This window comes from Triplophysa rosa, linkage group LG9 (genome assembly GCF_024868665.1).
Source record: "Triplophysa rosa linkage group LG9, Trosa_1v2, whole genome shotgun sequence".
In the NCBI taxonomy this organism is placed as follows: domain Eukaryota; kingdom Metazoa; phylum Chordata; class Actinopteri; order Cypriniformes; family Nemacheilidae; genus Triplophysa; species Triplophysa rosa.
This window is the reverse complement of record NC_079898.1, coordinates 14554853-14577875: the sequence shown is the minus strand read 5'-3', so window position 1 is coordinate 14577875 and position 23023 is coordinate 14554853. Positions and strand designations below refer to the sequence as shown.

General features: G+C 38.6%; 3 protein-coding genes across 8 annotated transcripts; 2 read left to right on the top strand and 1 right to left on the bottom strand.

The window, feature by feature from the left end:
- The first annotated feature begins 267 nt into the window (after positions 1-267).
- On the top strand, positions 268-14025 carry rufy2 (RUN and FYVE domain containing 2). 3 transcript variants are annotated; one of them, XM_057341444.1, is made up of 19 exons: positions 268-380; positions 864-1018; positions 5362-5535; positions 5867-5984; positions 6500-6601; positions 7896-8019; positions 8105-8169; positions 8246-8311; positions 8433-8502; positions 8608-8709; positions 9444-9560; positions 9668-9835; positions 9922-10019; positions 11236-11355; positions 11622-11751; positions 11947-12041; positions 12125-12173; positions 12342-12422; positions 13115-14025. In XM_057341444.1, the coding sequence occupies exons 2-19, from the start codon at positions 943-945 to the stop codon at positions 13256-13258; spliced, it is 1899 nt and encodes a 632-aa protein (XP_057197427.1). In that variant the 5' UTR covers positions 268-380; positions 864-942; the 3' UTR covers positions 13259-14025. The 3 variants fall into 3 exon arrangements, with proteins under 3 accessions (XP_057197427.1, XP_057197425.1, XP_057197426.1); XM_057341442.1 differs by lacking the exons at positions 268-380; positions 864-1018 and adding an exon at positions 3675-4212; XM_057341443.1 differs by lacking the exons at positions 268-380; positions 864-1018; positions 11236-11355 and adding an exon at positions 3675-4212.
- Positions 14026-14137: 112 nt separating this feature from the next.
- Positions 14138-19549, bottom strand: hnrnph3 (heterogeneous nuclear ribonucleoprotein H3 (2H9)). 4 transcript variants are annotated; one of them, XM_057341446.1, is made up of 11 exons: positions 19428-19549; positions 18112-18283; positions 17294-17397; positions 17055-17210; positions 16811-16954; positions 16163-16301; positions 15512-15696; positions 15170-15375; positions 14961-15096; positions 14825-14881; positions 14138-14720 (listed from the first exon to the last, which is right to left on the bottom strand). In XM_057341446.1, the coding sequence occupies exons 3-11, from the start codon at positions 17379-17381 to the stop codon at positions 14662-14664; spliced, it is 1170 nt and encodes a 389-aa protein (XP_057197429.1). In that variant the 5' UTR covers positions 17382-17397; positions 18112-18283; positions 19428-19549; the 3' UTR covers positions 14138-14661. The 4 variants fall into 4 exon arrangements, with proteins under 4 accessions (XP_057197429.1, XP_057197430.1, XP_057197428.1 ...); XM_057341447.1 differs by having other exon boundaries at positions 18112-18204; XM_057341445.1 differs by having other exon boundaries at positions 19194-19545.
- LOC130558818 (phenazine biosynthesis-like domain-containing protein) lies at positions 18317-22889 on the top strand. Its single transcript, XM_057341451.1, has 9 exons — positions 18317-18803; positions 18880-18976; positions 20475-20573; positions 20670-20779; positions 21068-21097; positions 21198-21286; positions 21530-21705; positions 21880-21942; positions 22082-22889. The coding sequence occupies exons 1-9, from the start codon at positions 18720-18722 to the stop codon at positions 22192-22194; spliced, it is 861 nt and encodes a 286-aa protein (XP_057197434.1). The 5' UTR covers positions 18317-18719; the 3' UTR covers positions 22195-22889.
- Positions 22890-23023: the final 134 nt, after the last annotated feature.

Here is a 23023-nt window from a genome sequence, read left to right as displayed (position 1 = left end):
GAAATACATTTTCTAACATTAGACAAAATATATTGCAGTATGCTATTATGAATTACTGTAATATAGACTGTTACACAAATGTCCATGTGCTTAGCTTGTTTGCCTGACAATTCATATCCTGACCTGTTGTATGCCCTATCACTCAGATTTTCACTTCCTGAGTAGCCTGGAGCTCATCCTCTATTGGTTGGCCGGTCTGCCCATAAGCCCCGCCCACTCCATTTGACAGCTTCTGCTACCCCGCACCCAATGCACTCTTCTGTTCCAGCAAGAGACATCTCCTCCCTACTGGCTGTTAATGCAGCAAATGGTTCGGCCTCATCTCACCAGCCCAACAGTAGCAGCAGAACCTACCAGAACAGGGTGTAGGCTTCACACGGGTAAGTGTGTGTACTGTTTTCCTTAGCACCACAAAGATATTTAGTTATATTTCAGAGACGGATTCTGTGCAACAAGACATGAACTCTTTATTGAATTCAATACTGTTGTGATCATATCTGAATCTTTCCTGCATTGTTTACCTCACTGAAATCTGTGGTGTTTTGTTGTTTTTATACTGAATGTGGGTAAATCTCCTTCCATGTGAGGGATTGTCCAACAGACCAGACAGTGATTCAGGAAATCAGAGTCATGTGACGCCAGATCCTAAAAGGATAAGCAGAAAAACAGCAGAAACGTGTTGTTGAGTTTGTCCGACGGGCGGGATATAAGTCAGCAACAGTACAGAGATCAGCATTTTTTGTTTTTCCACAGTTCAGTCATAAATGAAGGACAATGGGCAGGTTATTAGTTCCATTAATTAGGTGATGCTGAAATGTTACCCACATAATAAGAACAAAGTACATTTTCTGTATGTGATTCAGGGGATTCAGAAATAAAGATCTCACAGAGGGACAAAGCATTCATCGTACCCCTGAAAAGGGGTTTTGGAGAGCTGCAGTCATGTATTCACCTCAGAGCCTTCACAGGTGGGGCATCACCCATAGTGAAAGCATGGAGCGTTTGGCCTACAGTCAAGGTAAGACTTCACAGCTTACTTTAGGAGACTTTAGGTCTATAAGAATAATTCTGACTCAGCATCATTGCAAGATTTCAAAAACCTAAAAAAAAATGTTTAATGTATTTAATGGTTATAATGGTAATGTATTGGCTTTAATGAAAACTTTAATTATCAGGTAGATAGGAAAGAATAAAACATAATTAAAGTGATGATAGTTCACCCAAAAATACAAAATTCTGTCATCATTTACTCACCTTCGAGTTCCAAATCTGTATTCTTTTGTTCTGATGAACACAGAGAAAGATATGTGGTCGAATTCTTGTAACCAAACAGTTCTTGAACCCTATTGACTACCATAGTAGGAACATTTACTTTATATATTTTATCTGTTGAACACAAAAGAAGATATTTTGAAGAATGTAGGACAGCAAACGGTTCTGTGGCACTTTTGACTACCATTGTCATTTTTCCTACTATGGTAGTCAGTGGGGTCCAAGAACTGTTTGGTTACAAGCATTCATCCAAATATATTTCTCTGTGTTCAACCAAACAAAGAAATGTATACAGGTTTGGAACAATTAGAGAGTGAGTAATGGGCTAGTTGCAGGAAGCCGCCATATTAGATTTTCGATCAGCGAGTGTGGGGAGGATTATTTCCACTGTATGTGAAAATAAGGATTTTGGGCCAGCAAATATGAGCGTTTGTAGGGCGGGCTTTATTTTGATTGGTTCCCTTTTTGATTGGTTTGTTGTAAATTGGGCCTTGAGGGGAAAGCTAAAAATGCCTGGCCATTGGACAGTGAGTATAGTCCTACCTCTTTTTTTGTTGCTGACGTCATGTGGTGAAAAGTTCTTGTTGAGAGGGGGAGAGGAGCTTAATGTTTTTGATTAAACATTACAAGTGCAAATGCATTTTGAAAACATAATGGCGTGCATGGATAAATCATTTATAATAATCACTGCAACACTGTGTAAAACACTTTCCTGTTTAATTTCATGGTGACTTTAAGCAAAACAACAATAATCTCGCCTTCACTACTCAACACTGCTAGTAGATACGTTTTATGTCTTTGTTTTAACTCATCGTTACAAGTTCTATATGATTAAAGTCAGACGGATGGAATACTCTGCGTTGTTGGTAAGAGTTAAAGGTGGGGTGGTTGATTTGGAAAGGTGCTAACTTTAGCCTGCTAGCACTGAAATTACAATCCCACCCTCTATGCGATTCGCTGTCCAAAGCCACGCCTCCTCCAAACACATAAATGTATTTCGTAAATAAACGAACTAAATCCATTAAATTATTCTCAAAGCATGTACATACCTGTCCGAAAAAAAGAGAGCAACCATGGTATCATCTTTCAGACCCTTTGCCTGCCGGAGCTGTCTCCATCGTGTAAAAGCTGAACTGATGTTAATTCGACTTTTTCCTCTTTCATGATCCAGACATTTTTTCGTCACTGCTTTTTCAAAAACTGACTTTCGTTTTGTAGATTTACTTGCTGACGGTTCCGCAGGAAAGTTTGATTGTTGCTGATTTTCCGCCATTCTCCCTACATTGACACAGCGGACGTGATCGTGCTGCGGCACTGATGACGTATGATGTCTGCTTGAACAGGGTGCGCAGTGGTATGCAAAATACGTTGGCTGAAAATGTACACATGACCAGTCACAGCGTTCAGCCAGAACGTTTTGATTGGGTGAATGTTTTTTGGTCCTACACCTTTCACAGATGTTATAAAATTATAAAAATATTATTTGACCACTATACTTCTTGATTGCTATCAGGATGTAAAGAGATTTCCAACCAACATGGCAAAAAATGTTTCTGTACAGGATCACCCACCCTGCCTTTAAACTCATTGTCAGACAGCACCAGCATCACTTACAGGTGTGGAGAGAGTGTAGCGGTTTCACATCAAAAGAGGAAATAAATGCTTTTTATGCTTTTCTTAGTCCTCCAACTGTCAAAACAAAAAATCTATGTGGAAATGTACAATACACACGCTGGCTTATGTATACATGACTTATATGATTTTGGTTAACCACATAAGCATGGATATAGAATAAACGAGAGGGAATGAAAGTCTATTTTTCTGTTATATCGAGTTGTGTTGGTTTAACAAGGTACTCAGCATTGTAAAGAGGTGTTTCTGTTATATCACAGAAAACGCCCATATTTGCCGGCCAAAAATCCTTATTTTCCCATACACTGTTAAACGACCCGGAAATAAACCTGCCCACACTCGCTGATCGAAAATCTAATATGGCGGCTTTCTTGTGCAACTAGCCCATTCGTGACAGATTTTATTTGGGGGTGAACTGTCCCTTTAAATCTGGAATAAGAGCCGAAACGCACTACATAAAGGAATTTGGTAATGATTTTACCGAAAATGGTGGATGGTTCATAATGGTATTTGTAAAAGAAACCATTACATTTTGTATTCTTATTGAACAGATGTCAGTGACAATCATAAAGGTTTACTTCATGCTTCCCAAAAATTGTTTCTTTATTTTTACACTTTAGAGATAATTTCTTGAAATGTAAAAAGTGTTGTGTTACATTATGATTGTTTTTAACAGCGGTTTAAACGGAAATATTTTATGCTTCAGACAATTTTTCACTCAAGCAGTAGAGGGTAGTATATCCATCCTCTTCCCCCGAATCACGTCTTTTTTTAACGTTATGACACCACCCCTTTACTGCAGACGGAGTCGTGCAGGAGGGCTCGGTTGTAAACAAATAGCTAATCCACTTGAACGTTTTCAGAAAACCGGATTTTCATGTATGAATGGAAAGCATAGATCGCGTCTGGGTCGTCGACAGAGAACATCACAGGGTACCGCGTCTTAATCGGGTCGTTAATCGTTTATCAATGCCGTTCAACACATCGCCACCGTTGATGTCAGGCGAAGCGTTATCCTAACCCCTATGAAATTCACGTTAACGATGGCGACACCTGCAGAACAGGACCTTGTGTTGACAGAAGCGGAGAACACTAAAGAGAGATCGCAAGGGTTTGGTATCCTCAGATTGCAGGAGGATAAATCCGCCGGTGAGAAAGCCGCCGTCAGGTCCGGAGACGGGAGATGGCAGGCGCCCATATTCGCTTTAGCCAGAAAAGCGTCAGAAACCTTCTCGGGCGGCATTCACGTTCTGCCCAAAGTGACTGAACCCAAAACATCGCCTTTTGTCGAGGAATGGGGTGCCAAGGGTAGGTTTATAATGGTAGTTTTGTAATGGCAATGACGGCTTTCGCGATGTGTTGTTCAGATGTGCGTTTTGTGAATGATGTCATACGTGCATGATGTCATACATGCTGTCTTTGTATTCATCCGTGCATTGCATCCCTTTGGAAAATTGACCATGTTTTTATTATATTAAAAGTGCAAGACCGTGTTTTTTTTGGGGCGGGTTGCTGTACAATTTAGTTTACCATCGTTTTAATACAATTGTAGTTAAACTATTGTTTCTGTAGTGCGACGATGGAAAATTCGTGGTTACCGTTTTGCTACAAATAGCATAGTTATGCTGTGGTTACCGTTGTAAAACAATGGTTGATTTTCGTAAGGGATGAGATAGGCCTGTCAGTCAAATCAGCCAGGGTTGTCATGATAACACGTGGTGTTTATTCTCCACCCACAGCCATAACAAATAAAGTTATTTACATAGAAAGCCTACAAACTCTAGTCTGTGATAATGATAGTTCACCCAAAAATGAAAACTCTGTCATCATTTACTCACCCTCAGATTGTTCTAAACCTGCATAAATTTCTTTGTTCTGCTAAACACAAAGGAAGATATTTCAAAGAATGTCAGTAACCGAGCAGATCTTGACCCCCATTTACTGCCATAGTAGGGAAAATAAATTCTGAGGGTGAGTAAATGATGACAGAATTTTCATTTTTGGGTGTACTATCCCTTTAATAGTTTACCGCCACCAAAAGAAGTGACACTGAGAACCAGTGAAAGTGGGAAGTAAACCAGCACAGAGACAGATAAAACCTATCCCATTATGTTTGCATATGAATTATTGATTTGCCTGATGGGTACAAAGGTTCCAATGTGTGACTGATGAGTCAAAACCGATAAGTTCAATTCAGTTGTGCGGTAGCTGAAACACAAAACTAAACAATTTATTCCCACTGTTGTATCTGAGGACGTTACAACGATGATAATACAGTCACACAGTTAATGAGTGCTGCAAGGTTAAAATTTACCCTGTGTTTAAACTTACCCAGCCATGCAGTGTGGTCACATGTTAGCCCTGACGACACAACCAGAGGTTGAAGTGCTGTAATGAGTGTTTGCTTTAAGCGTTCTTGTTGTTTTTAAGTTTTGTATACGTTTGTGTGTCTTCTAGCTTGCCGTGATCCTATGGCAATGGAACGGGCAAACTTGTTAAACATGGCTAAGCTCAGCATCAAAGGTTTGATTGAATCAGCTCTCAGCTTCGGTCGAACTCTGGACTCTGACTATCCACCTCTGCAACAGTTCTTTGTTGTCATGGAACACTGCCTAAAGCATGGGCTTAAAGGTACGGTCGACCATCACCAAAATGGAGAAAACCAGTTAGTGCATGTTCTTTTAGTTACGATAGCTAACTTCTCTTAAATATTACCTGAGGAAGATGCACGTTATTCTTAGGCATCAGACAGATCGCAGTGACTGTCACTCTATAATAGGAAAGAAATGAGGAAATGCTATTTTTGTTTGTTTTACTCATTTTTAGATGTAAGATCATTTGAAGCCTTTGTCTGTTTAGCAAGTGCTGACACATTTATCTGGAATATTGTTTGTTGTTGTAAAGCTTGTATATGATTTGTGACAAGAGTTGTTTAGCAAACGCGTTTGTCTCTATCTCCCAGCGAAGAAATCGTTTCTTGGATACAACAAGTCATTGTGGGGGCCTCTGGAGATGGTTGAGAAACTGTGCCCAGAAGCAAGTGAAATCGCAGCCAGTGTGCGAGACCTTCCGGGACTAAAGTATGTGCAGCACTAAAGGCCTTACAATTTGGTTTACTTGGCTGTTAGATCTGCCCCATGACAGAGCGAATCAAATTTAAAAGCAATCTAGTTTCACTCTTATAAATATACACATTCCCCAACACATCAAGACATGTTATTCAGAATAGGGTAGTGCACATTTCAGTTTTTGTTCCCTTTCAAAACTGAAACTTGCGACTGTAAGTAAACCAATTTGCACATTTTCTTAACATATCACATTCAGATGGATTAAAATATAATTTAAATCTAGAATCAGATAGATGGATGTCTTTCTGTCTCTTTTTGCATCACAATACAGAATATGCATATGTATTCTTGTATATGTATTTTCAGAACACAGTTTGTGATTAATTGCTTTTGTACTGTATGTCTGTATTTTTTTAACCTTGGTAAGGAGTATTTCACACTGAACTGGATGTGTGTGTGCGTGCGTGCGTGCGTGCGTGCGTGCGTGCGTGCGTGTGTGTGTGTGCGCGCGTGTGTGTGTGTGTTAGGACACCGCTGGGCAGAGCCAGAGCATGGCTGAGACTGGCACTGATGCAGAAGAAACTGGCAGATTACCTACGTCTTCTTATCACCAGAAAAGACATACTTAGGTTAGTTTCTTTCTTTATCACATTAGTTGTGCTGGAGAATCACATGTAGTGTGTAGAGAAGTGATAGGATCTGCCAGACTAATGCATCAAGTGCATATAACTGTCCGTTAAATGTCCTACTGCTGCCTGGGATTTAAAGATCGCGTATCACAGGCAGTTTCTGCCGATCTCATATTAATCTTGAGTGCCTATACAGTAGTATTGCATACGTCGTGTCTTCGAAGAGTATTTAGTTTGATAAAGGTGCGGTCTCCCGGACAGGGCTTAAGACTAGTCCTAGACTAAAATAAATGTTAGAGCTGTCAAAATTGAAAATAGCTTACAGTGACATATTTTAAAATACATAAGTGCTCTTGTTTTGTCTCAAAATGCACACCAGCAAAGCTTTTTTTTTAATGCATGATTGTAAAAACTGCTTAAATGTCCTAATTTAACTAAGGCCTAGTCCTGTTTTAAGATAATCCCTGTTTGGGAAACCACCTCAATATGTATAAAAGAGAGATACAGCTGAACGATTATTTCCTGAAAACCACGAGCTGCTAGAGGTGGGACTAGTGGGGAGAATGGGATGGAACTACTGCACGAGCAAGCAACACATCATCACATTAATCCCTTCTTGTTTTGTACATTATGCACGTACACGTCGATTGCCAACAAAACACAGACGTATGATTTAGTTTGACTTACTGTGTGCAGTTCATGTCCGGCATCTTTTAGCACTGGGACCGCGCCATCTATCAGTTTCAAACGATCTCCAAATCCAGCGTTATATCCACCGTTCATATAACATCCATCACTGAAATGCCGTGAACAAACAGACACACCTAAACTTCACTATCGCAAGAGTAACGAGCTGCAGCGCAGCCCATCTTGACGCAGCACAGATAATATTGATGGTAAGCGGGTCTCGCTTGTCGGTTGGCTCGTGGGCGGGCTCTTTCGCCTTCGCCTTGCAGTGCTTTTCCGGGAGAATGGCCAATAAAAGGAATAGGATGTGACGACACAGGGATCCAGAATTATAAAAAACTTTCTGAAGCAAGTTGGAGTTCTGGGGGAGTGTATCAAGTACAGAAATACTCGTTTTTTAACAAGTTGACCATGTTAAGCATGAGAAGCCAGCACGTTTAACAGTGTAAAGAAGTCAGAATGTATGCCATAGCATGATACCCGATCTTTAATCTTTTTTTTTTTTTTTTAAGTCCTTTAAAATTTAATTTTGAGAATGTAAATTTAGCTTTTATTCCCAAAGTTACAACATGGTAGTTGTGTTATTCATAATCGTTTTCTCATGCAGTGAGTTCTATGAGAACTCGGCAGTGATGCTGGAAGAGGAAGGGGCCGTCATCGTTGGCCTCCTGGTGGGGCTTAACGTCATAGATGCCAATTTATGTGTGAAGGGCGAGGACCTCGATACACAAGTATGAACTTTGTAAATCAGCCATTTTTGATAACTCTACTTGAAGTTTCTGCTTGAAAATGACTGTGTTGTATTGGAATCCACAGGTTGGTGTAATAGATTTCTCCATGTACTTGAAGAACGACATTGATGACTACAGAAGTGAAGAAAGGTAGAAAGTTTACTTTGTAAAAAGCATGTCAGTGTGTTATTCTCTGTGTATAACATCTGTCATGTGTTGTTAATAGAAATGGACAAATTGCAGCTATTTTGGATCAGAAGAACTACGTTGAAGAATTAAATAGGCAGCTGAAGTAAGTTTGTACTCTTTCTTAAGCGTTTGTATTGGTGTATACTGGATATATGGTGGTGAAACCAGTTGCTGGGATGTGGGTGACTATACATTTCTATTGTTTTTCTATTGTTTTGTCAAAGTTCTACAGTTCAAGGCTTACAGGGACGCGTGGAGTCATTAGAAAACTCCAACTCCAAATTAATTGAAGAGGTACAGTTTGGTATTAGGATTCAAAAGAGTTTTGAATAGTGAAGTTTCAAACAGTGAACAGATGTATGTGATACTAACTGTTGTTGTTGTTGATTTTAAATGTAGCTGGCTATAGCAAAGAACAACATCATTAAACTACAAGAGGAAAACCATCAACTCAGAACCGAAAATTCAGTGATTCTCATGAAAGCACAACAAAGTCTTGAGGTATTATGTTTTTTTTATACACATTGCATGCATCTGCAATTATACAGTATACAGATAAACAAACAGATGTTTTTTGTTAGGAATGCAACAATGTACTGATCTCACGATACGTTTTTTTTTCAAGATTTTATTCTTTTACAAAGTTGAATTAGAAATGAACAACTTTTATTATTTCTCAAATGCGGCACATTTCTTTGTAAAATAAAAATATATTTGTGTCAAAAAACAAAACTAAACTGCAATTTCAAATCAAATAAAAAATTAATAAGACAAAAGTTTCTTTAACATAAACAAACCAAGATGTGCTTTTCTTGGATTTTTTACATTTAAGAATTATCAACATATCCACGTTTACCAAGTTTGGAGTAAACACAGCAGCCCCTGCTGTTCAAAACATGCGATTCATTTAACATCTCAACCAACTAGAATCGTCACATATTATAATCGATTTACAACTGGCTCACTCTGAATCATTACATCCCTGTTTTTTAAAAGTACAGTAGCTGTTCTCTAAATCCATTTACCATTATTTACATAATAATAGTTGATTTTGTATCATGCATATGCTGTATATAAAACATAATATAATGTTGTATATAATTTAATCATTTTTTTGTATCATGCATGATCTATTATAAATCTGTTCTAATTCTTCCGTAAGGATTTCTTTAAGTTATTGAATAAATATGATCAACAATAATGCCAGACCACTGTTCCGTATGCTCTTCTCTTAGATTGCAGAGGGAGATTTAAATTGTGAACTGGACACATACAAGCAATCTAGGCAGGGCCTGGATGAAATGTACAATGAAGCAAGACGGCAACTTAAAGAGGAATGTCAACTTCGGCAGGTCTGTGCTCACCAATATAAAAGAACCCGGAGCGGTGCCTGAAACGGTCAAACCTGTTTTTTATGTAATCATTTCTTAAATCATTTCTTCAATACTTTGTGTTTCAGGATGTGGAGAACGAGCTGGTTGTGCAGGTGAGCATGAAACAGGAGATGGAGATGGCTATGAAACTGTTAGAAAAAGACATCCATGAAAAACAAGACACTTTGATTGGACTTCGGCACCAATTGGATGAAGTCAAAGTGATCAATGTGGAAATGTACCAAAACATGCAGGTAAAGCATTTTGGTTTACTTTACAGACTTGCTTGCTTTTCGTACCTAAAATGTGTTTTAATGATGAAATTTATGATGATCGACAGTCGTCAGATGACAGCATGAGGCAAAAAAATGACATGATTGCACGACTGGAGGAGAAGACGAATCAAATAACAGCAACTATGAAACAGCTGGAGCAAAGGTGAGAAGTGGTAATTCATTTATTGGAGATCATATCCGGCATAACCTTCAGTCATAGTCCTGATGTGCATACAGAGTATTTACAGTAGCATATTTTGTTTAGCGTAATATTTGAAGACATTGTATACAATGTCAAAGTTTGAAAATACTATTTTCCAATGTAAATGCACCTCAAGATATGATATCTGTAGATGATTTCAGATCAGTTTCACTGATGGTGTCAGAACCATCAGTGTTTTCGTTTAATTGGTAGAATCAGTTTCCTGAAGGTCCAGGGGTGGCCTAGCTAGTCGAAAGCATGCAATGGACTTTGAATGCTTATGTTCTGAGGATGCATTGAATGGCTATCTCTCATTTAACCACTCATCCTTCAGCATTTGTGTTATTTTCTTGTTGTGATCTGGTGCCGTCATATCTGTCATGTCCACTTCTCTCTCCACATGAATCATCCTTCCCTCCATTCATTTACCGCCATCGTACTTCTGATGTTTTATGACTGCACTGCTTAACAAGTTCTTGAATCTTTTGGATGAAATTGAAATTCACTGATATTTACATCCTCTTTCCCTTTTTGTTCCCCCTTTTCATTTCTTTTTTCCTCATCTTCTCCCGTCCTCTAAATTCCATGTTGTGGTCAATCGACAAACAGCGACAAAGACCTGCTCAGCCAGACGAGAACTCTTGCGATGTCATTTGTAAAATGCGCTAGCACAGATACAGAACACCAGTACAAACTAGTCAAAGATATTTCCTTCTGATTTTTTTGTCACGTTACACTATTTGTGTATGGCAGTAACAAATAGTTAAACGTTTTTTACTAGCCCACTTCTTATTTGATGATGGTTGCTGTTTTTCCACATAGTGATCCCAACAAGCCTCTTTCTTGTGGTACTGTAGCGTAAATATTTACCCGTAACATTTAACAATGAAAGAACACCACAAATATGACTTGTCTTTTATCACGCTTCTCAATAAATTTGATGTTTTGAACTACTTGGAGGCTGTTTGCGTAGTGAGTCATTTTTGCGAAACGTCTGGCTTTTCCTTCAGCACAACTCTTCTCTTTCATCTGGCTCTGTATTTGTTCCCGCTCTCTTATGCCTGTTGAATTATGGCCATCCCAAATTTATTTTGTATCCCATATGTTCCGATACATTCCCCTCCTTTCCATTACATTCAGAGCCGTAGTTTTACCCAGTTGGTTTGAATTACACCAGATTGCAGGATGCAGAGAAGGAACGAGCCAGCGCGGAAGACGGGGTGCGAAAATTCAAGCAGGACTTCACTAACAAGTCCGACAGTCTCCAAAAGCAGATAGCCCAGAGAGAGAAGCAAATGTACGTTTTGTAACTATTATTTGATTAAAATACAGTTTGAAATAATCCAGGCCTCAGGAAAGTGTAAACTGTACAGTACTGCAATTTGTAATGTTTGCCTTTCTATTGCCTTCTCTGTTTGAAACATAAAACTGCAGGTTACTTATGAACTCAGGGCAAATGACATTTTGTGCGAAACCTTGCTTGGCAAATCGAATAGCGTACCTAATCTCATTTGTGTAGATGCTAGGAATTCAATGAGTCTTTTTGTCGACTGTTTTTGTCAGGACGCAGCTGGAAACCGATTTGAAAATCGAGAGGGAATGGCGACAGACCTTGCAAAGTGAATTGGAGAGAGAGCGAGAGACCATCGCCCAGCTCACTGCTGAGGCTCAGCAGATCAACGGACTGAAAAAAGTATGCTAAATTTCACTTTCCTCATCTGCAAACATAGAGATTATACAAAACACTGTAAATAAAATGTCTTACAGTAAATATTTAAACAGACAGATACTTCATTAGATACCATTCAATAGGCTTTTCCATGAAAAGTTGTTTTTATTTGCATCTTGTCTGAATAGTGGCTTCTAATTTGTTTTCGTTTCTTCTCAGGAGTTCCACAGGTTGCAGGATGAGAATTCGCAGCTGAAGGGAATCTGTGAGGACCAGGAACAGGCTCTGGAGGAACTGGGCTGTAAACTCAGCGAGTATGTGAGATTTAAACCTCAATGACATGCTGGAGCCTTTGAATCATGTTTTAATTACTGATACACACACTTTACTTTTTCAGGTCAAAGTTGAAAATTGAAGACATAAAAGAAGCCAACAAGGCCCTGCAGGTTTGCATTAAAGAATTGTTAAATAACACGAAACAATTTGGACGATAACCATTGTATTACTATCTGATGCGGCACAGTACTTATTTGTATTATTACTTCAATCAAACCATACATGTTGTCATTTAACATGTTTAATTTTCAACTTTATTAATGAACAATATATTTTAGGGTGGCCAGGTCTGGCTAAAGGATAAAGATGCTACCCATTGCAAGCTTTGTGAAAAGGAATTTTCAATTTCCAGAAGAAAGGTCAGAAGAAAATCAGCGATTTAATTTACACTGTTGTCTTCATGACAGTTCATTATACATTCTTCTCACACACTACAATAAAGTACAGGGGTAGATCACCCAAAAATGAATTACACCTCACATTGTTCCAATCCTGTATAAATTTCTTTGTTCTGTTGAACACAAACAGAGATATTTGGAAGAATGTCAGCAACGGAGATTATTGGGGCACAATTGACTACCAAAAAAATTTAAACAGTAGTCAAAGGTGTCCCGTAACTGTTTGATTTCCTAAATTCTTCAAAATAGCTTCCTTTGTGTTCAACAGAACAAAACAATTATACAATCATTTTTTTCTACTATGGTAGTCAATTGTGCCCCAGAAATCTCAGTTGCTTACATTTGTCCAAATTTCTTTGTGTTCAACCGAAAAAAATAATAATACAGGTTTGGAACAACTTGAGTGTAATTCATGACAGAATTTTCATTTTGGGGTGGACTATCCCTCTTGACAGCTTTTAATAAACAATTTGGCAAAGCCCCTTTAAAGGGCATCTTACTTTTATAAACGTCTGAATTGTTTACTCAAAGTTAATTGTGGTAGTTGCCCAGAATAACTGTTTGAATGTATGGTTATCAAGTTCTGATGGCTGATTTTGAGTAAATACCAAACCATAAAACCTAATCTGATGATCTTCTGCTTGTTTGAACAGCACCACTGCAGGAACTGTGGCGAGATCTTCTGCAACATGTGCTCGGACAATGAGCTGCCACTCCCCGCTTCACCCAAACCCGTGCGCGTCTGCGACACGTGCCACGCTCTGCTGCTACAGCGCTGTTCCTCCAATGCCACGTAAAACAGAAATGATAGCACACCACCACGACGGCCACTATCAGCTTTAACTCGGACACTGCGCTGGCCTGCATTGTGTCAAGCTATGACAAAGTGACCAAAACGGATGCTGTCTTTTCGTGTTTGAAGTTTACATTTCAGAGGAACAAGCCTGTTGCCTGTTGCTGGCAGCTCTATGACATTTGTGCAGTTTGCCAATGTTTGTCACTGAGTGCCCAAAGAAATGAGTTGTAGTTTACAGGTTATAAATTATGACTCTGAATGTTTTTTTCTGGGCTGGAGACAGAATTTCAGATTTTTATCATAGCACAACATCCCCATCCATGTTGTAAGCATACTTTTGATATAGTATATGAAGGGTGAACAGGATTCATACCCGTGTCAAAGTACTCTCAGTTAATACAGTACAAATACAAAACTGTGCAAATACAGTTATTACAAGTTACTATATTCTTGAGAAATTATGTTTCTTACATTCGTTTGTGCCTATAAAAAGCCAAACTGACAAAGATGGGCAGATTTACCATGCAGAAATGGAATGTTACTTGTGTCAAGTGTGTTTGTGCTGAACTTTATCTCTCAACTAACTTAAAGCACCTAAAAGTTTCAAATGTGAAGTTTATGTATGAAAATGTTCATATGACTAAGCACTAAAGTGGATAACTTCACTTGTGTGAGTTTGTTGTTGTCTTTTATAGTACATGGTACAAAACCTCAAAAACAAGGCAAAAAAAGATATTCAAAGCTGTCTGTGAATATAATGTACTGCAAGTACAGAAAACATACAGTATACAGTGAAGAATGGATGGATACCATCTGCTCCGTCTGGCTCTCGCTAACAGCAAGAAATCACGATTTATTCTGACTTAAGTGAATCAAGAAACCTTCAAACATTCTTTGGTCAAAGATAAAAAATATAAATAAAGGGTTTTATTCATAATGTGTAAATTTCACAGGTTTCCATTTAGAAACGATACTGAGCAGCAAAAACAGGTGAACATCCAAAATGATGTTATTGCTTTGGGAAAGAAAAGACTCGAGTGTAATTTCACACAGGGCTCGAGCATCAAGCTATCCATACTCCTTTTTGAGGTCAAAACATACAAAGCACATATCTTTAGTTAGACACCGAACTATATATAATATAAAATCGAATAAGCAAAATGTACAGTAGCCGGTCAACCGATGCAGCTCAAATAGATAGATAGATAGATAGATAGATAGATAGATAGATAGATAGATAGATAGATAGATAGATAGATAGATAGATAGATAGATAGATAGATATTTACTTCGTCTTTAAGCCTGGAAAATATTTTGGCCATATTTTGTATGAACATGTGAAAACAATGTACAAAAAGACTTTCCAAGCTGGAAGCTTGTACCATGGATCTATTGCAAGCGTCCTTAGTACATGCCCCTTAGTCCACTTCCTCTTGAGTTGCCATAGAAACCTCCTCCACGACCTGCAGCATTCCCCCCACCCCGAAAACAAAAGACAATTTCATCTGAATCAGATTTACACCTTATTTAGGTAAATACATAAACTTTAATAACAGAATCTACAAACCTATTTCAGACGGTCCACTTGAAGTTGAATTCAAGAAAAGCTCAATGTAACGGTGCTCTAGAGAATGACAAGAATATTAACCTACAAAAGGAGTATTTTGAATGCAACACCAGGTTAAGGAATGGACACAACTTACGCATATGATTCTTGTCTTTTGTCATGGCAGACACAGCATCTTCATGCGATCCAAACTCAACGTTTGCCTCGCCTGTAGATTTTCCATTGGGCCCAACGTCAATGCGCACCCTCACCGGGATCAACGGGGAAAAGAACTGAAAAGAAAAATAAGTGCTCAGGGACTTTGAAAGAAGAGTCCATTCACATATAATTCAATATTATTCCTACATTTGCGATGTCTGTCTTGGTAGCACGGAACGGAAGGCCTCTCATGTGCACAAAATGGCTGCTGTGAAAGCCATAGTTTGAGTCGCTGCTGTAGCCGTGACCCCCCATTCCTCTTCTTCCCCTATCGCCCCGAATGCGCTCTTCAAGCATTCCATTACCAAAGCAGTAGTTGTTAAAGCCATTGTAGTTGTCAAACCCACTATATCCTTTCAAAGCAGAGACAAATCAATACACTTCTCCATAGGGCCTAAGCTAATCATAGCTAATAATAATCACATGCACTCCCATGTATTTCATCCTAATGTCATTGTCAATCGTATGAGCACTAATAAAATAGCATACCACCACTGTAACCACCTCCACTGCGCATCTGGTCCAGGACAGCACCTCCTCTTCCAGGCTCAAAGAATCCACCGTGTCCCATCATGGGTCTGTCATACGGACTAGGCCTCTGTCCCATCACCCTCCTGGGTACTTCGTAGTGTGCACGCATTTCATTTCGACTGCTTTTGAATATTTCTATGTACCTGAGTTTTTTTTTAAATGAAAACTGTTACCACATTTTACAAATATGAAAGAGCAATGAGGAGGACAAGGGTAGACAGTATTTGGGACCCACTGATTAATTTCATTACAGCGTCACTAACTGACAGTTTATTGTCAGTTTATATCCAGAGGGAGAAAGTTATAAGTACCTAAAAGGCTTCCCCAAAGTGCTGACATTTAACTTTCTAAAAGCTTTTTTCAAACACAATTATTTTCTTAGTGTGTTATCATAAGGCTCCTTTGCTTCTGTTGCCCAACATCATTACGACATCCTATTTCTGTTGAAATTACCACCATTCCACTTCCCCCATGACAAGGATATAAAATGAAACATTTCAAGCTTAATAACATGATCCTACCATCTTTTTCCAGAGCACAAAGATGCATGACCCCCCCACCCCACATTAAAGATAGCATTATCACCCAGCCCAGTCTTGCCAGCCCCACCTGTGCCCTATTCTTTCCTTGTGTTTCCCCAGAGCCTTTTCTGCTATCTCCTTTGAGGCAAACTGCACGAAGGCTTCCCCTGTGCTCCTCCCCTGGTAGTCCATCGGCAATGTTATCCCATTTGGCACGATTTTCAACCCTTTAACCCAAGGACAAATAACCCCACATGGGGAGACATGTTAAAGAGCCGCAACATTCTCATCTGCAGAAAATAAATCCCCCCAATTTAGCCCCTAAATCATTCCCACTTTTAGACAGAGAAGCCCTATAGCACACCACAGAGGATATTTTCATCCACACATATTTTCATTAAAAGTTGAAGAATTACAATAAGAAAATCAACACGAATCAAACTGAATTCCAAGGATGCTGAAGACATCGTAGAATTAACAGGCACCCAATGGTGGGTTATATACATAAGAATTCACCTTAATCTTATATAAAAAAAGAGTAAGCTTCAAAATTAAAGGTGACGAATAAAAACAGTTTTTCAGGTAATACTGACAGAGAATAAAAAAACATGCTATCATACAATAGAATACACAAATATGACTTATTACTTATTATTATTACTATTACATGGTAATTATAAAGACCAAATTTCTAGAAATATCTGATGGTGTTAAAAAAATGCAACAGCAAATGTACCTGAAAAGAACTGTACAATTTCTTCTTTACTGCAGCCGAAAGGAAGTCCTCTTAAGCGCAGTATGCATCCACTGCTGCTATCATAGTCTGTAGGGCCGCATCGCTTAAGCACCCAATCCATCTCACTGCGGTTTGACTTGAACACTATCAGGAAAGGGAAGTAAAACATAATAATCAAATCAATGAAAGAAATCCATTCTAACACACACACCATTGTTTAAGGAATATCATGTATCTACAGTACCTTCAATATAACGGTGTCCCATGTATTTGCGATCTTTGGCCAGAGCTTTTTTAAAGTCCCCTGACGTCTTTAGCTCTACAAATGCTTCTCCACTCGGCCGTCCCTCTTTCGAGAAGGTAAAACATACCCCGTTCACTTTCCCCACAATGTCACAATCTGTAAAATAAAAATGAAATATAATCACAGCCAAAAATATGTACGAAACGGGATCTACAGATTCAGTCTCAGTGTATGCATACCAGAGAAAAAGGAGGCCACTTCCTCTTGCGTGCATGACCAAGGCAAACCACGGATCCGCACTACATATCCTTCATCATTATGGGACATGATTACCTTATCAGACCTGTTATTGAAAAACAAAAGCATACATAATCTGATGAACAACAGTGAATAGAAATCGTCATCTTATTATCTAGTTTCATGATAACGCATGGGCTGTGTCTCCAGTCTTTGTTAGCAGTTCACCTAGATAGCAAGCATAACAAAAATTGACAGTGTCCCCGAACTAAGCAAGCAGCTACCTCTAGACAAAGTTGTTGGCTGTCAGTATGCTTGTTTGTAGTGCTTATGATGCCCCAACAATGTTTGATTGGCAGATCATTATATTTAGAGACACAATCATGTTGTCGAGTAAGAGGGTTCATTCAAAAGATCAAGTAGCTTACAACGAATGATTCCTCTAACGCAACACATTCTGTCATCTCGATTAAGTTAGCTTGCTGGTGAAGTATTACCCTCTAGTCTAGGTCAAAACACACGGCAGGCTTAAAAAGTGGCTAGCTAACAGGTTAGCACTGCTAAAACACAACAGAACCAGTTCGATCATGTGTCAAATTGTAACCGAGACTGGCTGATGAACTTCAACATTAGCGAGACGTTCGCCTGACAGAACCCATGACCCACAAGTTTCCGGTAGTAAGACAAGCACTTCAGCGATACAAAGTGTACCATTTGTATTCTTTGTTTAATGTATTGCATACACATAAACAATGCACGGTACATTGATAATTAAATATTTAGATATATTCACATAAAAACATATCGAGGAGCTTCTCACCGTCAATCGCCTGTCGTCTCAGGTAACCACAGTCCAGTAGTCCAGATGATCTCAAGTCTCGCGAGATCTCTGTCTGTGTGAACGTTGACCTCGCTGCAGGCAGACAGAACGGTCCACAGCGTGAGCAAACTGTAACAGCTGAGTTGTACAGTGGGTAGCCCTACAAATAATTCTGAAAAGTATACCACTTTAGATCAGAGCCGTTTGTTTACAGGACAGAGTATTCATTGTGCAGGGATGTTATCACATGGCATATCATCACTGGAGAATAATTAATGATCCATCACCAATTTCTCATTTTTAAGTCTTTTTCTATTCATAGTATGATAGTCTGGTGCTCTCTCAGATTAGGCTAGGGTCATGTCTTCGTTGTGATTGGTTGATTGGGGCCAATCTGTGACCGAGTGTTATTAATATTATAAAAACATGTATTTTTATTGGTTTAAGTCAAAAAAACAAGTGATGTCCATTCCAATGGACGCTGAAAGGGTTAACATGAGGTGTTACACCATTGAGGTCAAAGTCTCAACAACCACTGGACTATGAAAAGATAAAAATCACCAGACTTCACAGACACTTCTACGGAGTGCAAGATTTATATAGGCCTAATGGAGATTCCAATATTTACTGTTGATGCTTTTACCAATTTACCTTTCAAAGGTAACCCTGCTGCAGTTTGTCTTATAGAGAGTGTAAGTACATTACAGTCTTTTATTGTCAAAGATTTGTTTGTTGTCCTTGTTGAAATATGTGTGTTTCAAAATTTAGGAACTTCAAGATGAACTTTATCAGAGCATTGCTGCTGAAATGAATTTATCAGAGACTGCTTTTATCACAAGACGGAATTCTATGGATTTTTCTTCAGGTATTATGCTGTGTGGTGTTGAGACGTAGGCTATTGTATAACTACCCTACACAAACACAGAGCCATTGAGAGAATGAGTTCTGCCAACGGAAGTCCAAAACGCTGGAGCGTCACGTGATTCATGGAGCCTTCAGATAGTTCCAGGAAGTTATGTTTTCTCTTTAAATGCTTTATTTCTTTCATTCATTAAATGTCTTTAAATGGGTTAAAAGTTTACCTCAGTTGGTCTGTTTAGTCGCAGCCCCATGCGTAACTTCCGGGAGCTATTGAGAGCCTTCATGAAGCGCCATTGCTGTGAAAAAACTGTTCTATTGGAGTCAACGGAGTTGACGCGACTTTCTCTCTCTCTCAGTGGCTCTGCACAAACACGTGTCTGCTTTTGGAATCGGCAAAATGGTCACTTAGTGCTGCTCCTGAAGACCACATATCCTGTCACCCAAGTCAAACACACCTGAACCCGAAAATCCAGGTTTAGATTACTGCAAAACTGAACGTTTTCAAAACGCTCACTAGCGTTTCAAGCTTTTCCAAACGCTGCCCACGATCCATCCACATTGAAACGTCTGGAAACGCTTACATCCATGTACTGCGCATGAGTAAAACCCAAGACACGTCAGCATGTTTCTGCTAGGCGTTTATTTGATTTCTGCATCATTATGTTGGGCAATGTAGAGCAATTTTTTTCCAAATAGACGGCCAATTAGATAACTTAGAGATAAGTCTCCTTCAACACCTTTTAACACAAGACTATAAAGCCGCGAAAGTGAAACTTAACTCATGCATCGCTGCCAAACAATAACTGCAAGTAATTAAATATTCCGTCTCCTAAAATGCAATCTAAAGTATGCATGAACTGACATTAATGCTATCAAACATAGAGCAGCCGAAATAACTGCGTCAAATGACTAAAACGTGTCATTGTTTTAGAGCCCTCCGTTTTCCTCATCCACTCTACAATGCGAAAACGGTGTTTTCAAATGTATCCACTTTCGATTCGAGTGCGTTTTCGTTGACAAAAACGCGGTCTAAAGGGCTCAGCATACTACATTCGAAATCGAATAACGACCGTCTGTGACCTGATTTCGAACAAAATCTGGTCCAAACGACGATTCGTTTCACTAGTTCGCCACAGCAAAACAAACAGAACTCTCCGGGAAAGTTCGTGTTGGCCTGTAAACACCCTCGAGCCACCATTGGTCCATGGCCATTACGTAATAGGTGGGTGTGTTGTTTGTGTGGCCACGTGCGCAGAGGCTATTTGGATACGTCATGTAAACCCCGCCTCCAGAAACAAAGGGGTGTTGGATTGTTCGAAAACACTATACCGTCTCTCAACGTTTTCGAGCTTCGTTTTACCCCCAAACGCAGAACGAAAGCGCAATTCGCCTGGACTATGCCGAGCCCTTAAGTGTGGACGAAAGAGAAAAACACATTAGTGTGGATAGCCTGAGTGTGACGTGTTTGCAATAAAAGCAGTGTTTGATGTGTTTCGAAAAAGGTGCAAGGTTTGGACTGCGCTGGTTTACTCCCAAAAGTGAGGTTCCACTCTGTGGACATGCAACACTAGCCTCAGCAGCAGTGTTGTTTTACATTAAAAGTAAGAAACACCCCTCATTATATGATTTGATTTGTCAAGAATAAATGTAATACTTTTATAAAACCTCTTCATTTATGCAATGTTGTTATCACACAGACAATGTCAACCCTGTTGTGGTGTTTGAGACTCTGAGTGGGGAGCTGAATGTGCATCAACATGGAGAATCACTAATTATGGACTTCCCCTTAAACAAACCAAAACCTCAGGTATGAGAAAAGAAAACTAACCTACCTAAAGGTGCTTAAAAGGTTCTTCACAGTAATGCCATATAAGAACCATTTCTGGTTCCACAGAGATCTCTCTCACCTTTTTATAATCTGAAGGACCTGTTTTCACCACAAAGAAACTTTTGGAACCATTTAGACAAAAATGTACTTGTATGGCATCTTAAAGCACCTTTATTTTTAAGAGTGCACAGGATACAGCACAGTGTCACAGTTAATCAAATAGTGGTTTTGATCTTAGTTGACAATTGTTTTTTTTCTGATTTGCAGGACCAACATGAAGTCAAAGAACTTTTGAAAGCAAGTCATCCATTTTTTGTATCATAAATTTGTATCATAATTTGGGCTTTCTAATATAACAGCGGTCTATTAGCTGTGTAAATCTTTTTTTTTTTTGCAGGCTGTTGTAGGAGACCTAACTATTCAGGATGTCTGCTATTCAGAAACCACAAAGAAACTAATGGTCCGTCTAGCTGACACATGTGACAGGTACTGCAGGACATTCAGAAGCAATTCTAAAAAGACATGGATTACGGCATTGAGGGCAATAAGTAGTAGTTGAACAGAGGAAACCCTCACTGAAACAAAAAGTGTCATTCTAATCAGAAGCTATTGTTTTAGCCAACTATAACTTGTGTGTGAGAGAACTGAGAATATGTTGTTGATTGTGTTCAGAAAACAATTCTTTACCAAGAACACTTTGCCATTTTGTTGACTATTAGTTGTTGGCAGGTCCAAACTTACGTCTTTGAAGCCAGAACCAGATGCCCTGTTGAGGAATGAGTCCACTGGTAAGATTAAAGGTGTCATTGTTACAATTAAAGGAGCACCAACCGCACATCCTGGATATGACTTCTACTCTCGTTACTTTGCCCCTTGGTTTGGTATTCCTGAAGATCCAGTCACTGGTAAGACTCAATGGTAACACAGCTGAAAATCAGTGAGAGAAAAAGTACATTTGGATGTTTTACATTTTCAGAATGTAAAAGCAATGCTGTTACAAACCATGAAAAGACAAAAAGTAACAGAAATCAATGTAGTCACTGTAACATTTTTTAAAGTCTATATCTTACTTTTAAAAGGGTCTGCTCATACAGTGCTTGCTGGTTACTGGTCTGAGAAACTCGGGAAAAAGAAAATGTTGGGTAGGACACCCTTTTCTTTTACTGTGCGATTATACACAGCGCATATACAAAATATAATACTGTCCACCAGAAATGAATATGTCCATACACATTAATCAGTTTAAAACAATTCTCTTCTGTGTTTGTTGTCCTGGAGCAGCTTACCAGTGTTCCAGTCGTGGGGGGGAGCTGGAGTTGGAAATAAGAGATGATGGTCGACTGGACATTAGTGGTCGGGCACAGATTATTCTTCAAGGAACTCTTAAAATCTAAACAAACTTCCACAATTAACTCAATAAATATTAGAATAGATTTAATGAAAATAATATGTCTGTTTGTCTCACTGAAAAGAAATATAGTTTTTCAGCATATTAATCCCTGTTAATGTTAGTTAATGGAAATACAATTATTCATATTAGTTCATGGTGCATTAACTGATGTTATGTTTTTTCATTACAACATTTGATTTAAAAAATGTATTAGTAAAGAAATGAACTAAGATGAATAAATGCTTTAGAAGTAATGTTCATTGTTAGCTAATGCCATAAATAATTGTTAACAAATAAAACAGTAAAGTGTTACTGAAACTACGGCACTAAAGGGTCTCAGTCAGGGGCGTCATGCATCTATTTTTTTAAGGGGGCACAGTGTGTACAACACACAGAAACGTCCTGTACGTACAAATACATACATTTAAAGCAATGTTATTGAGAACATCTCTTAAGCGTATTCAAAACATCGCACAAACCATCTGATTGTAAAAAAATTATGTACATTTTAAGGTAAAGTCTGGTGTATTTTGAGAACAAATATCTTGTATGCAATTTTGTGCTAGTAGTAAAAGAGTTATTGTTTGCATACAAATGAACATGGAGCACAAAAGTAAAAGCAAAAAAAAAATGAAGCAATTAGTTACCCTTTGTTAAACTGCCTTTAATACAAATCTATTGTCTGTTATAAAATTCCTTCTATTATGAAACAAAAATATATAATGCAATATATTACATAATGAAAAGTGTCAACTCTATATGTATTATTAATATATTATTTTAACTAATATACCACTCTATGTATTGATTTTATAAATTATTGATAGTTAATT